General features: G+C 44.0%; 1 protein-coding gene across 3 annotated transcripts in view; it reads right to left on the bottom strand.

Annotated features, from left to right (window-relative positions):
- The window catches only part of PYY (peptide YY), a 33190-nt gene that overhangs the window by 244 nt on the left and 15331 nt on the right, over window positions 1-17615 (bottom strand). For 2 of the 3 annotated variants that reach the window (XM_007531857.3, XM_060203411.1), the window contains 2 exons: window positions 295-482; window positions 94-186 (listed from right to left, as the gene is read on the bottom strand). In XM_007531857.3, coding sequence (XP_007531919.1) covers window positions 94-186; window positions 295-482 — 281 coding nt within the window. Of the gene's footprint in view, window positions 1-93; window positions 187-294; window positions 483-789; window positions 895-17615 lie in introns of all 3 variants that reach the window. The other variant, XM_060203410.1, reaches the window with a different exon arrangement.

Genomic DNA, 17615 nt, shown 5'->3' with positions numbered 1-17615 from the left:
GGGGGGAAGAAAGCATGAGTAGGGGTGGGGGAGCTAGGGAGGCAGCTGCGGTACAGGTCTGAAGTGACTGGAGGTGGAAGGCAGTGGTTTTACCACGATTTGACCGGCTTGTCAGGGCGGTCCTCGGTGGCATCGAGGAAGAGCAGTCTGGACAGGAACTCTTCAGGGCTGTCTCGTTTCCCATACCTGGGAGCGGGGCGGGCCCAGGTGAGGCCAGGTACTGCCAAGCCCCGGGGAGCTGAGCTCCCAAACGATCCCCCCCCCCCAACCCAAAGACAGGGGCCCAGCACTCACCGCTGCCGGGTGACCAGGTTCAGGTACTTGCGCAGTGAGGTGTAGTAGCGGCTCAGCTCCTCAGGAGAGGCGTCCTCACCCGGGGCCTGGGGTTTGGCGGGGTAGGCGTCTGCCAGTGCCCCCAGGCAAGCTAGCAGGACCAGCAGCACTGTGGCCAAGGCAGCCCACGGCATGCGTGCCACCACCATCTGGAAAGGGGACATGCTGAGCCTGGGCTCCCGCCTTGCACCTGTCCTCAGTTTCCTTATCTGCGGGAAGCTCTCGGGAGCTTGGGGCCTCCACTCCCCCTCCCCATGGCCCGAGGAAATGGGAGATGGGGGAAAGAGCTCTGCTAGCCCCCAGGATCCCCATGGCTCTCTTTCCCACATGCTCACCCCCATCCAGCCCAGCTTCCTGCCACTCAGCCCCATTTCCCCCTAACTCAGCCTCAGTTTCCCCACAGATCAGCCCAGGTGTTGTCTGGTACTGGGCCATCCTTGGGCAAGAGTTACTCACAGCGACCGCTCTGGAAACAGAGATGAGCAGGAGAGAGAAGTGAAGGAGCAGCAGGATGGCTGGACTGCTGCAGGTGGGCTGCTGCCACTCTGCTCACGGCTCTCCCTGCAGGGTTTATATCCTGACCTGGGGGAGGAGGGGGAGCCCAGAGGGGAGGGGGAACCAAGGAGGAGAGTCCTTCTTCCTCCTTCCCTCCTCCCACGCCAGATCCCTGAGGTTACACCAGACAGTGCGTGCTGTCTCCACCTCTGAGAAGCTGAGACTGGGGTTCCTGTGCTGTGGCCCCTGCTTGAACCTGAATTTCACTACCCCCCAACAGCAGCAGTGCCCCCCTAAGGAAGTGAAACTTTTGCGTTTAGACTTCTGTCCTCCCTCCCCCCCCCAAAAAAAAAAAAAAAAAGACTCCTGTCCCAGCCTGCAGGCAGAAACCCTTCCTCTTTCTCTGCATGGGTGGAAAGGGGGCTGCGCCCTGTCCTCCCTCCTCAGAAGGGCAGCATTCTGCTCCTGCTCCATAATGCCTGAAGCCTATCCAGGGAAGGGCAGTTGGGGGGGGGGGGGAGAAGGGCTCTGTAGAAGGAGGCTGAGGTAGAATTGTTTAAGACTTTGACTCTGGTCCCTCCACCCTAGAGTGGAGACCTCTCTGGACACCCCATTGTGTCTCCTCTCCACTAAAGAGTTGAAGAGAGGGTTAGGGAGACAGCATAATGGTTATGGAAAAAGACTTCCATGCCAAAGGCTCTGAGATCCCAGGTTCAATCTTATGCACCGCCATAAGCCAGAGCTGCACAGTGCTCTGGTTAAAAAGGAGGATGAGGAAGAGGAGAAAAAGAAAAAAAGAGAAGAGGAAAATGCTACAATACACTAAGACACAAGCCGCCTATTCAAGCCCCTGATCTCTGACTGCAGGAGGAAAGCTTCACGAATGGTGAAGCAGGGCTGCAGGTGTCTCTTTGTCTTTCTCCCTCTTTATCTGCCCCACCCCTCTCAATTTCTCTCTGTCTCTATCCAATAAATAAATTTAATTTTAAAAACTATATAAAAAATAACAAAGAAAAAAAGAATTGGAGAAAGAAGCCAATTTCCTCCCCAGAAGCATCTGGACTGGTCACCTGCACATCCAAGCTGGTGGACACAGACTCGGGTTCAGTAACCATGACACAAAGACTTCAAGGCAGGGCTTCTACACCCATCCCAGTGTCACTTGAGACAAATGGCATCTGGGGTTAAGTGATGCCAGAGCTGCCCAAGCATGTGCCACTGTCCTCAACCCATGGCAGTCTCTCCTGGACTCTGGGCTGCAGATCCCCACCTAGACTTTTTTTTTTTTTTTGCTTCCAGGGTTAGCATTGGGGGCTCAGTGTCAGCACTACAAATTCAACATTCCTGGCATCCATTTTTCCTTTTCCTACTGTATTCCATAGGACAGAGAGAAATTGAGAGGGAAGAAAGATAGATACTTACAGGCGGGAAGTGGAGGCTTGAACCTGAGTCCTTGCATGGGTCTTTCCACATAGAACTATGTGCACTTAACCAGGTGCACCCCCCCACCCCCACCTGTCACTACCACCTAGGTCTTTGAAGAAAAAAGGATAGAATTCCTGCTTATTAAGTAACTACTGTGTGCATGATTGCAGATAAACAAAGTGAGTAGAATTGATCCCATTTTACAGAGGACAAAACAAGGTCTAAGAGAGAGAGGAGGTTCTTAGTCAGGAGGGGCAGAAAGGTTCACTGCCTGGGGCTTGGGAATGATGCTGGGGACAGAAGGATCACTAACCGTGGCCTCTGATACCTTCCTCCCCACCCACCTACCCAGAGGCCAGGACAAGGAGGGACCCACAGACAAACAACTTCATTATCAAGTCCAGCTTCCCCTATGGGAAGAGAGGGACACAAAACCCTTTCCAGCACTTTCCCCACGAAGCACTTTCAAGCTTTTCCCAGCCTGACCAGTGGCACCAGCACTTCCAGGTATCCCATCAGCAGGAGGGCCTGTTGCTGGTTCCGGGCAGCCCCCCCCACCCCCCAGGACAGATGGCTGTGGGTGCTATTTTTAGAGCTTTCCTCGAGGAGGAGAATCAAGGGCTCCCTCAATGACTTTTTTATAGGTTCAACCACCTGCCCTCGCAGGAAATGTCTCCTTATCAACCAGTCAGGCCCAGTGGGCTCCACACATCCCAGGACAGGACAGGACGGGACAGGACACTTCGCTGAGCATGGAGGTGGAAGAGGACATTGGGACAATGGGACATGAACGCTCCCTTTGAAGGGAGGGAGGAAAGTCATTCTTGGGGAGGTTCATCTGAGCAACAAAGTACAGTTCCTGCTCTCCAGGAAGCCTGGTTCCGGGGAGAGAATCACTGGGGAACATCAAGCTGCAGAAGAAAGTCCTTGCAGAGCCTCATCTGAGGAGTTCCCCTGAACACAGAGAAGAGCATATGCCTGGATCCAGTCTGGAGAAGAAAGAGCAGAAATAAAGCAATCCCACTATTCTGGAGTGTTGTTAAAATTCGGAGGCTCCAGCTGGGTTAGCTGGCTTCACGGGCAGGTAATAGAGACGACCAGAGACATACAGCTGGGCAGAGAAGCTATATTTCTTTATTCAGGAACAACGATTCATAAACTAAGACAAACTAATCACCAAACAGAACTCTGCTGTCTCTTTCTCTATGGCGGCTGCGCCAGCACTCTCTCTTACTCTGCAACTCTGCAACTCTGCAACTCTGGAACTCTGGAACTCTGGAACTCTGGCAGGGTTCCTAGGGGTGGGGCCAAGCAGGCCCGCAAAACTAACAGGACTGATCCAATTCTCTTGGCGGGGGAGAACTCGAACCCAATGTAAAGCATACAACACTGGAGTCCGGGAAAGATATATTTAAAATAATAACAAACACCCTCTATGTCTGGAGAGTACAGTCAGGGCCCCTGAGTAAGAAGCTAATCCCAGGACTCACAGCCTCCACAAAGATTCTGGATAAGGAGCAAGAAGGGCTGGGGAGACAGCACAATAGTTATGCAAAAGACTTTCACTCCTAAGGCTCTGAGCTTCCAGGTTCAATCCCCAGAACTACCATAAACCAGAGCTGAGCAGTGTTCTGGTTAAAGTATAGGAAGGTAGGAAAGATAGGAAGGAAGGAAGGAAGGAAGGAAGGAAGGAAGGAAGGAAGGAAGGAAGGAAGGGGAGAGAGGCAAGGAGAGAGGGGGGAGGGAGGGAGGGAAAGAAAGCCAACCCAGCAGTGTGGGGGTGGGTGGGGAGGGGGACCCACTAGTGAACCAATCCTGGGAAAAAGCAATGACAGGAGTGGCAAGATGTCTATAGGGACTCAAGGGCATCCCTGGAATCCCTTCATGCCTAGGGCAGTCTAGGGTCGCAAGGGAGGTAGAAAGAAAGTGAAACAGTGGAGAACCAGGAGGGCAAGAAGCAGACCTGATTCAAGATACTTGAATTGATACTTCTGCAGAAGTCTATTCCCTTATTTACCTTTAGAGTGAAGTAAAGGGGACTCTCAGTGTGGACCAGGAGCCAGCCTCTCCTCTCCTCACAACCCTCCCTCCCCATCACACTCCTACCCACACCTCCATTCCCCAATTACAGAGCAAGCTGACTGGCCCATTAATCACCACCACCTTATTGATGAGGTTACTGACTTGCTGGTTAATTGGGAGGATATGTCAGCCCCCAATCAATGGGCTTAGCTGTCCTCCACCCACACCCCCCACCACCATCATTGACCCATGACTCAGAAACTATGTGACATGTCTGGGGGTGAGGGACTCCCATCAGTGAAGTGGGGAAAACTTCTGAAACAGCTGTTAATATAGACTTCAGACCAGTACCTGCCTCCAACTTGCCCTCAAAGGGGAGAAGGCACAGAAACTGGGGTTCCCTTGATCCCATTCTCACAGAGCCTGATAGGTCCACCTCCAGGATCAAGATTTGACTCTTTTTTTTAAATATTTATTTATTCCCTTTTGTTGCACTTGTTTTTTTATTATTGTTGTAGTTATTATTGTTGTTGTTGATGATGTCATCTTTGTTGGATAGGACAGAGAGAAATGGAGAGAGGAGGGAAAGACAGAGGGGGGAGAGAAAGATAGACACCTGCAGACCTGCTTCACCATCTGTGAAGTGACTCCCCTGCAGGTGGGGAGCTCAAAACATTGGTCCTTGCATTTTTTTTTTTTTTTTTTTTGGTCCTTGCATTTTGTGCCACCTGCCCTTAACCTGCTGCACTACCACCCGGCTCCCAAAGATTTGACTCTTACAGACACTCTGCAGCCAGTGATTCCATCCTATCCAACAATACTTACCAACCCCCTACTATGTTCCAGGCACTGTTCCAGGCAATGAGCAAGCAGGCACAACCCCTGCCCTAGTGGAGTTCATGCTCTAGTGGCAAGAAATGGAGCATATGGATATGTGGTAAGTGTAATATACTTGGTGATGACAAGTGCTATAGAAAGAATCAGGACGGTTGGGACTGGATGGTGGCGCAGCTGATTGAGTGCACATGTTACAGAGCAGAAGGACCCAGGTTCAAGTCCCTGGTCCCCATCTGTAGGGGGGAAGCTTCATGAGTAGTGAAGTAGGGCTGCAGGTGTATCTCTGTCACTTTCCCTCTCTATCTCCCCCTCTCCTCTCAATTTCTGGCTGTCTCTATCAAATAAATAAAGATAATCAAAAAAGTTAAAAAAAAATCAGGACGGGAGTCAGGCAGCAGTGCAGCTGGTTAAGTGCACATGGCACGAAGCGCAAGGACCAGTGTAAGTATCCTGGTTCAAGCCCCTGGTTCCCCACCTGCAGGGAGTTGCTTCATAAATGGTGAAGCAGGTCTGCAGGTGTCTATCTTTCTCTCCCCTCCTCTGTCTTCCCCTCCTCTCTCCATTTCTCTCTGTCTTATCCAACAATGATGACATCAATAACAACAATAACAACTACAACAATAAAAAACAACAAGGGCAACAAAAGGGAATAAATAAATGCATTTTTTAAAATTTATTTCTTTATTGGGGAATTAATGTTTTACATTCAACAGTAAATACAATAGTTTGTACATGCAAAAAATTCCCAGTTTCCCATTTAACAATACAACCCCCACTATGTCATTTATCATCCTTCATGAACCTGTATTCTCCCCACCCACCCACCCCAGAGTCTTTTACTTTGGTGCAATACGCCAATTCCATTTCAGGTTCTACTTGTGTTTTCTTTTCTGGTCTTGTTTTTCAACTTCTGCCTGAGAGTGAGATCATCCCATATTCATCCTTCTGTTTCTGACTTATTTCACTCAACGTGACTTTTTCAAGGTCCATCCAAGATCGGCTGAAAACGGTGAAGTCACCATTTTTTACAGCTGAGTAGTATTCCATTGTGTATATATACCACAACGTGCTCAGCCACTCATCTGTTGTTGGACACCTGGGTTGTTTCTAGGTTTTGGCTATTACAAATTGTGCCGCCAAGAACATATGTGTACACAGATCTTTTTGGATGGGTGTGTTGGGTTCCTTAGGATATATCCCCAGGAGAGGAATTGCAGGGTCATAGGGTAGGTCCATTTCTAGCCTTCTGAGAGTTCTCCAGACTGTTCTCCACAGAGGTTGGACCAATTGACATTCCCACCAGCAGTGCAGGAGGGTTCCTTTGACCCCACACCCTCTCCAGCATTTGCTGCTGTTACCTTTTCTGATGTATGACATTCTCACAGGAGTGAAGTGATATCTCATTGTTGTCTTGATTTGCATTTCTCTGACAATCAGAGACTTGGAGCATTTTTTCATGTGTTTCTCGGCCTTTTGGATCTCTTCTCTGGTGAATATTCTGTCCAAGGCCTCCCCTCATTTTTGGATGGGGTTATTTGTTGTCTTGTTGTTGAGTCTGGCAAGCTCTTTATATATGTTGGTTATTAAACGCTTATCTGATGTATGGCATGTAAAGATCTTCTCCCATTCTGTGAGGGATCTCTTGGTTTGGGTAGTGGTTTCTTTTGCTGTGAAGAAGCTTTTTAATTTGATGTAGTCCCATAGGTTTATACTTGCCTTAGTCTTCTTTGTAATTGGATTCATTTCATTGAAGATGTCTTTAAAATTTATGTGGAAAAGAGTTCTGCCAATATTTTCCTCTAAGTATTTGATAGTTTGTGGTCTAACATCCAAGTCCTTGATCCACTTGGAATTTACTTTTGTATTTGGTGAAATACAGTGATTCAGTTTCATTCTTCTGCATGTTTCAACCCATTGTTTCCAACACCATTTGGAAACAATGGTCTGGGCCCCTTTGTCAAAGATTAGATGTCCATATGTGTGGGGCCTCATTTCTGGGCTCTCAATTCTATTCCACTGGTCAGTGTGTCTATTCATGTTCCAGTACCAAGCAGTTTTGATGACAATGGCCCTATAATATAGTTTGAGATCTGGCAGTGTGATGCCTCCGGTTCTGTTCTTTTTTCTCAAGATTGTTTTGGCAATTCTAGGTCTTTTCTGGTTCCAGATAAACATTTGTAGCATTTGTTCTATTCTCCTAAAAAATGTGCTTGGGATCTTGATGGGGGTAGCATTAAATTTGTAGATGGCTCTGGGTAATATATTCATTTTGATGATGTTAATTCTTCCAACCCATGAACATGGAATATCTTTCCACTTCTTTGTGTCTTTTTCAATTTCTTTGAGTAGTGACTCATAATTTTCAGTATACCAGTCTTTCACTTCTTTGGTTAGGTTTATTCCTAGATATTTTATTGTTTTTGTTGCTATAGAAAAAGGAACTGATTTCTGGATTTCAATTTCTTCTAACTTAGTGTTTGCATAGAGGAATGCCACTGACTTTTGAATGTTAATTTTATAGCCTGACACCTTACTGTATTGCCTGATGATTTCCAAAAGCTTCTTGCTGGATTCTTTAGGTTTTTCTATGTATACTATCATGTCATCTGCAAATAAGGACAGTTTGACTTCTTCTCTTCCAATCTGTATCCCTTTAATTCCTTGCTCCTGCCTGATTGCTATGGCAAGAACTTCCAACACTATGTTGAATAGTAATGGTGATAGTGGGCAGCCCTGTCTAGTACCTGATCTGAGTGGAAATGCTTCCAGTTTTTCACCATTGAGTATGATGTTGGCTGTAGGTTTGCTATATACAGACATCACTATCTGTAGGAATTTTCCATCTATTCCCATTTTTTGTAGTGTTTTGATCATAAAGGGATGTTGTATTTTGTCAAAGGCTTTCTCTGCATCTATTGATATGACCATGTGGTTTGTTTTGTTTTGTTTTAATAATTTATTTCTTTATTGGGGAATTAATGCTTTACATTCAACAGTAAATACAATAGTTTGTACATGCATAACATTCCCCAGATTCCCATTTAACAATACAACCCCCACTATGTCATTCATCATCTTTCATGAACCTGTATTCTCCCCACCCACCCACCCACCCCAGACTCTTTTACTTTGGTGTAATACTCCAATTCCATTTCAGGTTTGACTTGTGTTTTCTTTTCTAATCTTGTTTTTCAACTTCGGCCTGAGAGTGAGATCATCCCATGACCATGTGGTTTTTGGTCTTGCTTTTGTTGATGTGGTGGATCACATTGATTGATTTACGTGTATTAAACCAACCTTGCATGCCTAGGATAAACCCCACTTGGTCATGATGAACAATCTTTTTTATATACTCCTGTATCCGGTAGGCTAGAATTTTGTTCAATATTTTCGCATCTATGTTCATCAGAGATATTGGTTTGTAGTTTTCTTTTTTGGTTGTGTCCCTGTCTGCTTTTGGTATCAGGGTGATGTTGGCTTCATAGAAGCTGGCAGGGAGTATTCGAGTGTCTTCAATATTCTGGAAGATTTTTAAAAGTAGAGGTATTAGTTCTTCTTTGAAGGTTTTGTAGAATTCAATAAATGCATATTTTTTAAAAAGAGTCAAATCTTGATCCTGGAGGTGGACAACAATAAAAAAAAAAAACTAAGAGCAACAAAATGGAAAACAAAAATAAATTTAATTTTAAAAAAAGACAGTTGTAGATTCAGAAAGTTAAACAGAACCCTCAGGGTAAGTACAAGACAAAGTCAATATAATAGCACCATCTCAATAAGAAATAAAATACATGACCATATCAATTTATGTAGGAAAAGGTACTTGACAAGATATAACACCTATTCATGTTTTTTAAAAAAGCGAAAGAAAAAAATCAGGACAAGGAGGAAAATATGCTGGGGGTGGCCTCACTTATAAGATGCTGCGTGGAGTACATGAGGAAGCTACCTTGAGGCTACCCCCAGAAGAGTTGGGGGGGGCAAGCAAGGGCAAAGGCCCAGAGGTGGGGGCATGCTTGGCAGTTTGAGAAATAGTAGGGAGGCCCATGCAGCTGGAGTGAACAGTGAGGAGAGTTAGAGGGAGAGATGAGAGGGCATCAGTGGTTGGGAACATGGTTTCTTTTTCTTTCTTTCTTTCTTTCTTTCCATTTTATTTGATAGGACAGAGAGAAATGGAGAGGGGAGAGAGAGAGATGGATGCCTGCAAACCTGCTTCACCACTCGTGAAGTGCCCCCCACACACACAGGTGGGGAGTGGGGACTCAAACCCAGGTCTTGGCTCATGCACTTAACTGGGTATGCCACTGCCTGTGCCCCCCACACATACCACCCCTTTCTCCTTGTCCCTCACCCTTGGAAAAGAAAAGGATGGAATGCAGAGGTTACACAGGCTCTTATGCTGAAAATGGGCCCCAGATCAGAACGATGGGATTTATAGTTAATGGTATTTATATACTCTTCCCATATTTAGAAGCTGCTCTCTTCCCTGATCCAGCTTTCTAGTCCTATTTCCAACTCTTGACATAATCTCCCCAAACAATCCTTTAGCCCACCTGCATGTTAGCTGTTAGGCTCAGGTAAAATTAGTAAAGTCATGGGCCCCTTGGAATATATCTAAAATAGACTTCCTAGCTTTTTCTAAAATGGAGACGCCAAATTTCATCTGCTGTATTCTTACCTTTAGGTTCCTGATTATTAAACAATTTGTTCTACTTTATATATATATTTTTAAAATTATTTGTTCCCTTTTGTTGCCCTTTTTATTGTTGTAGTTATTGTTGTTATTGATGTCGTCATTGTTACATAGGACAGAGAGAAATGGAGAGAGGAGGGCAAGACAGAGAGGGGGAGAGAAAGATAGACACCTGCAGACCTGCTTCACCACTTGTAAAGTGACTCCCCTGCAGGTGGGGAGCTGGGGGCACAAACAGGGATACTTAACACCAGTCCTTGTGCTTTGCACCACCTGAGCTTAACCCACTGCGCTACTGCCCAACTCCCTCTACTTTATATATTAATGCTTTTCAGCCACCAAGTTGCAGATGCTACCATGACACCAAACTGACTTCCCTAGGCAGACAACCTCACCAATGTGTCATTGAACACCACGTCTCCAGAGCCCTGCCCTACTAGGGAAAGATAGAAACAGGCTGGGATCCATCAGCTGGGGCCCTATTCGGGGAGTCCTGAGATTCCTAAACAGACATGATGGGCCTAAACCTCAAATAAATCCCTCTCTCCATTGTTACCGGTCATCTCTATCAGGAACAACAAAACAGACCCCTTTGTGGGCCCCCATAGGACCTTGCCTTCAACTCGGATCATCAATGGTAAAGAATGTTCCATTCTCTAAAGGGAGGCTGGAAAACATACTCTATGCTACACCTGAGGAAGATGGGTCCCGGTATCGGGGCAGCCTGGAACATTCCTACTCATGACCACAGAATGTGAGCTCAGATCTACAGGAATGCGGAGGTCACATAGACTCCTAAGCTGAATATGGGCCCCAGATCATATCAAATCAATGGGGTTTACAGTCAACAATATTTATACACTTTTCCCATATTTGGGAGCTATTCTTTTCCCTGATCCAGCTTTCTGGTCCTTTTTCCAGCCATGACATCATCTCCCCAGACAAAAACGTGGATCCACCTGCATATCAGATTTCAGGCTCAGGGGAAAAAAAAAAACAAAACCTAGTATAACCACAGGCCCTTTGGAATATAACTAAAATATGCCTACTAGCCATCTACAAAACAGAGACCCCCCCAACTCTTCATCTGCACTACTCCAGCCTATAAGTTCATGATTAGTCAACAATTTGTTTGGCTTTATATGTTAACTTTTTTTTTTTTAGATTTTATTTATTTATGAGAAAGATAGGAGGAGAGAGAAAGAACCAGACATCACTCTGGCACATGTGCTGCCAGGATCAAACTCGGGACCTCATGCTTGAAAGTCCAAGGCTTTAACACTGCGCTACCTCCCGGACCACATATGTTAACTTTCTTTTCAGCCACCGGGTTCCAGATGCTAACATGATGCCAAACAGACTTCCCTGGGCAGACAACCCCATCAATGCATCCTGGAGCTTTGATTCCCCAGAACCCTGCCCCACCAAGGAAAGAGAGAGACAGGCTGGGAGTATGGATCGACCTGTCAATGCCCATGTTCAGCGGGGAAGCAATTACAGAAGCCAGACCTTCCACCTTCTGTATCCCACAATGACCTTGGGTCCATACTCCCAGAGGGTTAAAGAATAGGAAAGCTATCAAGGGAGGGGATGGGATATGGAATTCTGGGGTGGGAACTGTGTGGAATTATACCCTTCTTACTCTATGGTTTTGTCAGTGTTTCCTTTTTATAAATAAAATAAAAAAATACTAAGTCTAAAAAAAAAAAAAAAGAAAAGGCTGGGAGTATGGTTCAACCTGTCAACACCCATGTTCAGATGAGAAGCAATTACAGAAGCCAGACCTGGATTGCAGAGGACCTAGTGGGGGTTGTATTGTTGGATGCAAAAATGAGAAATATTATACATGTACAAACTATTATATTTACTGTTGACTATAAAACACTAATTCCCCAATAAAGAAGCCAGACCTTCCACTTTCTGTACCCTATAATGATCCTGGGTCCATGTTCCCAGTAGGATAAAGAATAGGAACTTCCAGTGGATGGAACTCTGGTGGTGGAAAAAGTGTGGAATTGTACCCCTCTTATCCTACGATCTTGTCAATCATTATTAAATCAATTAAAAAAGAAAGAAAGGAAGGAAGGAAAAAAGGAGGAGAGGGAGGAAGGGAGGAAGAAAGGAAGGAGAGAAGAAAGAAAGGGAAAAGAAAGAAAAAAGAGTCTACTAGAAGCAGTGGAATCATACAGGCACAGAAATCCAGCAGTAATCCTGGTGGCAAAATAGAAAAAGTCTCTGGCTGCTGAGAACAGACTGAAGGAGGCAGGGTCAGAAGCAGGGAAGCCAGTTGGAGACCTACTGTGATGCTGTAAGCCAGAGGGGACAGTGACACACACATGCACACACTCACTTCATGCAGCTGCCAGTGTCCTATACCCATCACTTAAGAAAAAATTCCACTATGTTCAAGTGCCAATAGCCCTTCAGCTATCTGGAAACTCCTCTGGAAGAGAGGGAGAATCAACAGCTGTCTACACTAGTTAACTGATGGGCTTGTCTGCTCTCTGATTAAGGGGGTCTTGTTTTATTTGTCTGTGTGAAATCCTTCGTGCCACCTTGATTACTGGCAGCAGTTCAGAAAACTATAGGCTACTATGATGCTGCTCATTTAGACATTTACTGTTCATTTAGTCTTAAGTATAAATACCCTCTTAGGTCAAAATACTCAGGCTAAGGAGATAGCAAAATGGTTCTGCAAAGACACTCATGCCTGAAGCCCCAAAGTTCCTGGTTTAATCCCAGCATCACCAAAAGCCAGAGAGCTAAGCAGTGCTCTGGTAAACTCAACTCCATCTTCTTCTTCTTCTTCTTCTTCTTCTTCTTCTTCTTCTTCTTCTTCTTCTTCTTCTTCTTCTTCTTCTTCTTCTTCTTCTTCTTCTTCTTCCTCTTCTCCTTCTTCTCCTTCTCCTTCTCCTCCTCCTCCTCCCCCTCCTCCTTCTTCTTCTTCTCCTCCTCCTTCTTCTTCTTCTTCTCCTCCTCCTTCTTCTCCTTCTTCTTCTTCTTCTCCTCCTCCTCCTTCCCCTCCTTCTTCTTCTTCTTCTCCTCCTTCTTCTTCTCCTTCTCCTTCTCCTTCTTCTTCTTTCTCTCTCTCTCTCTCTCTCTATCTCTCTCTCTCTCTCTCCCTCTTATCCTCTCTGGCAGGCAGGCAGGTAACCTGACAGGGAGAGCCCAGGACTTGCATGCATGAGGACCCAAGTTCAATCATCAGCACCAGCATGAGTCAGAGCAATGGTTCCCACTGTCTGCCTCTATTTCATTAACAAATGAACAAATACTTTAAAATAAAAGTAAAGAAAGACCCTCTACTTTAAATTTATTTATTTATTTATTGATGAGAAAGAAGAGAGAAATAACCAGACATCACTCTGGTACATGTGCTACCAGGGATTGAACTCAGGACCTCATGCTTGAGAATCTAATGTTTTACCCACTGAGCTACCTCCTGGACCACACCTTTTTTAATATTTATTTATTTATTCCCATTTGCTGCCCTTGTTTTATTGTTGTAGATATTATTGTTGTCATCATTGTTGTATAGGACAGAGAGAAATGGAGAGAGGAGGGCAAGACAGAAAGGGGGAGAGAAAGACAGACACCTGCAGACCTGCTTCACCACTTGTGAAACGACTCCCCTTCAGATGGGGAGCTGGGGACTCGAACTGGGATCCTTACACCAGTCCTTGCACTTTGTGCCACCTGCACTTAACCATCTGCGCTACCGCCTGACTCCCGGACCACACCTTTAAAATTTTTTTTATTTATAAATTTTATATTTATATTTATTATATTATATTTTTATTATTTTATATTTATAATTTTATTTTTAATTTTTTATTTATAAAAATTAAACACTGACAAAAACCATAGGATAAGAGCAGTACAACTCCACACAATTCCCACCACCAGAATTCCACATCCCATCCCACATATTTAGCTCTTGTTTTGGCACATCGTTAGTTTCTAAGATCAAGTAACTAAGATTTAGTGTTTCTCTAAAAGACACTAGATTTTAGTGTCTCTAGAAATATATAATGAGAGTGGGGTGGTGGCTCAGTGGATTAAGCGCACATGGCGCAAAGGGGAAGGACCAGCGTAAGGATCCTGGTTTGAGCCCCTGCTCCCCATCTGCAGGGGAGTCGCTTCAAAAGTGGTGAAGCAGGTCTGCAGGTGTCTTTCTCTCCCCCTCTCTGTCTTCCCCTCCTCTCTCCATTTTTCTCTGTCCTATCCAACAACGACAACAACAATAATAACTACAACAATAAAAAACAACAAGGGCAACAAAAAGGAAAAGAGAGAAAGAAAGACAGAGGGGGGAAGGAAGGAAGGGAGAAAGAAAGAAAGAAAATGGAGTGGGGCTGGGTGGTGGCGCACCTGGTTGAGCGCACATGTTACAATGCTCAAGGACCCAGGTTCGAGTCCCCAGTCCCCACCTCCAAGGGGAAAGCTTCACAAGTGGTGAAGCAGTTCTGCGGGTGTCTGTCCGTCACCCTCTCTGTTCCTTCCTTCTCTCTCGATTTCTGACTGTCTCTATCCATAAATAAATAAAGATAATAATTTTTTTTAAAAGATTCAGAGAAAAAAAGAATGAAAATGGAGCTGGGAAGGCTGTTCAAAGGTACCAGGATTACACAAGGCCTTGTGTTCATTCCTGGCACCACATAAAAAAAAAAAAAAACTAATGAGATGCTGTGTTCATGAACTGGAAAACTCAACAATTCTCTCCAAAATGATTTACAGACTCCTCACAAACCCATTTAAAATACTACACCCAGAAAAAAAGATGTAGACATAAAGACTATTATCTAAGATTTACATAAAAATGACCCAGGATAAATGGGAAACTGGGGAATGTTATGCATGTACAAACTATTGTATTTACTGTTGAAAGTAAAACATTAATTCCCCAATAAAGAAATACATTTTTTTAAAAAATGACGCAGGAGAGCCAGGTGGTTACAGTGCACGAGAACGTAGGTCTGAGTCCCCAGTCCCCACCTGCTGCAGGAATGCTTTGAGAGTGGTGAAGCTGTGCTGCTGGTGTCTCTCTGCCTCTCTATCTCTCCCTTCTCTCTTGACTGTCCCTATACAATAAATAAATAAATAAATAATAAATTTTTAAAATTTTAAAAAGGAAAAGACAATGACCCAGGAGGTGGCACAGTGGTTAGATAATGTGTTAGATTCCTAAACATGAGGTCCCAAGTTGAAGCCCCAGCAGCACATACACCAAAGTGATATCTGGTTCTCTTTCTCTCTCTCTCTTTCTCCTCCTATTCATCTCATTAATAATTAAAATCTTATTAAAAAGAAAACAATTTACATAGGAAAGGGAGTGAGAATAAAGAAAGTAATTTTGAAAAATTTTTGTAGGATACACACTGCTCAACTTTCAAATGTATTATAAAGCTAAAAAATCAAGGCAATGATGTACAGGTAGAGTTCAATGGAGTAGAATAGTGTGTCCAGAAAGAACCCATACAAATATATGACTAACTGTTTTTTTATTGTTTTGTTTTGTTTACTTAATTTTTGAATTTTTACTTTACAGGACAGGGGGAAATTGAAAGAGGAAAAGGAAATAGAGAGGGAGAAAGAGAGACACCTGACGCACTGCTTGTGCAAACAGGTACTGAGAGCTTGAACCTCGATCCTTGTGCATGGTATCACATGTGCTCAATTGGGTGCACCCTTCCCAGTCTTAACTATGTCTAATTAGTATGTATGTACGTACCTATGTACTTTTACTGGAGTACTGCTCAGCTCTGGTTTATGGCAGTGCTGTGGACTAAACCTGGGACTTTGGGTGCCTTGGGCATGAAAGTCTTTTTGCACAAGCATGATGCTATCTTGCCAGCCCTGGCTGTTTTTGTTTTTTAAAATTTTGTTTTAATATTTTTATTTATTTTTTAATTTTTTAACTTTTTATTGTTTTGATTATTGGATAGAGACAGAGAGAAACTGAAAGAGGAGGGGAAGATAGAGAGGGAGACAACTACAGAGATACCTGCAGACCTGCTTTACCACTTCTGAAGCTTTCCTCCTGCAGGTGGGGACCAGCAGCTTGAACCTGGGTCCTTGTGGACTGTGTGTGTGCTTAACCAGGTGCGCCACCGCCTGGTCCTGTTAATTGGATTTTGACAACAATACTATGACAACTGACTGGAGAAAGAGTAGTATTTTACAACAATAGTATTTATAACAATAGTATTCAATTGAACACTCATGTGCAAAAAAACTTCAACCTACACTTCATCCTTCATATAAAAATTACTCAAAATGGGGGGTCGGGCAGTGGCGCAGTGGCTTAAGCGCATGTGGCACAAAGCGCAAGGACTGGCAGAAGGATCCTGGTTTGAGCCCCTGGCTCCCCACCTGCAGGGAAGTCACTTCACAGACGGTGAAACAGGTCTGCAGGTATCTATCTTTCTCTCCCCCTCTCTGTCTTCCCCTCCTCTCTCCATTTCTCTCTGTCCTATCCAACAACAACAACAATAGCAATGACAACAATAACAATAAATACAACAACAAGGGCAACAAAAATGGGAAAAAGTGGCCTCCAGGAGCAGCGGATTCATACTGCAGGCACTAAGCCCCAACAATAACCCTGGAGGAAAAAAAAATTACTCAAAATGAATAATATACCTTTAAAAATTTTAATAGGAAAAATTTTGTGCTGTCAGGTTAGGCAAAGAATTATTATACAGATACCAAAAGACAGGAATCAGTATGAAATTTTTCATGAATTAGACTTCATTGTAATTTAAAATGTTTCCTCTGTGAAAGATACTAGTTAAATAAAAAGACAAGCTACAGACTTGGAGAAAATAGGTGCAAATCTTATACCCACAAATTAGTAACCAGACTATAGCCCTTGAAACTTAACAGTAAGAAGATCAATTGCCTCTCAATTTTACTGTTTCTATCCAAAATAATACATAAATAATTTAAGGAAGTGGGCAGTGGCACACCAGGTTAAGTGCACACATTACAGTGCACAAAGACCCAGGTTTAAGTCCTTAGCTCCCATTTACATTGGGGGAAGCTTCACAAGCAGTGAAATAGTACTGCAGGTGTCTTTATCTCTCTCTATCTCACATTCCCTCTCAATTTCATTCTGTCTATATCCAAAATAAATAAACTAATAGAAGGTCAACAACCCATTATGTTAAATGGATAAGACTCATCTTGAGGTGAACAGACACTTCTCCAAAGAGAACACAAACATGGCAAATGGCACCTGAGTGGTTGATCCACATCATCTGATGTATTAAAACCATGAACTAACATTACCCATCTATTAGAATGACTAAAACGAAGATTATTAATCAAAATGAGAATACTGACATTACTAAGTGCTAAGAAGAGACAAAGCAAAGATAACATTTTTAAAAAACTGTTAATTTCCAAAACTGTGAACTCTTACTACCTTACTTAGACACAAGTCAATCCAGACATGTGTGATTAGTGGATTGAAAAGTACTGAGAGAGGGATCTTATAACACACCAGATACAATGTTTAAGCCAAGAAGAAACTTTGGAGAAATGAGCCAAGACAAAAATCCATATAAAGGTGCCAAAAAGATAGAAGCATATGAGAATGAAGACAACATCCAAACACTAGTTGATGCAATAGTTACAGAAATGGGGAGTCAGGCAGTAGTGCAGGGATTAAGTGCATGTGGCACAAAGCGCAAGGACCAGAGTAAGGATCCCAGTTCAAGCCCCCTCCTCCCCCACCTGTAGGGGGTCACTTCACAAGCGGTAAAACAGGTCTGCAGGTGTCTAGCTTTCTCTCCCCCTCTCTGTCTTCCCC

The sequence above is a fragment of the Erinaceus europaeus genome, chromosome 12, assembly GCF_950295315.1.
Source record: "Erinaceus europaeus chromosome 12, mEriEur2.1, whole genome shotgun sequence".
In the NCBI taxonomy this organism is placed as follows: domain Eukaryota; kingdom Metazoa; phylum Chordata; class Mammalia; order Eulipotyphla; family Erinaceidae; genus Erinaceus; species Erinaceus europaeus.
The sequence above is the reverse complement of the archived record's forward strand: the minus strand, read 5'-3'. Positions and strand labels throughout refer to the sequence as shown.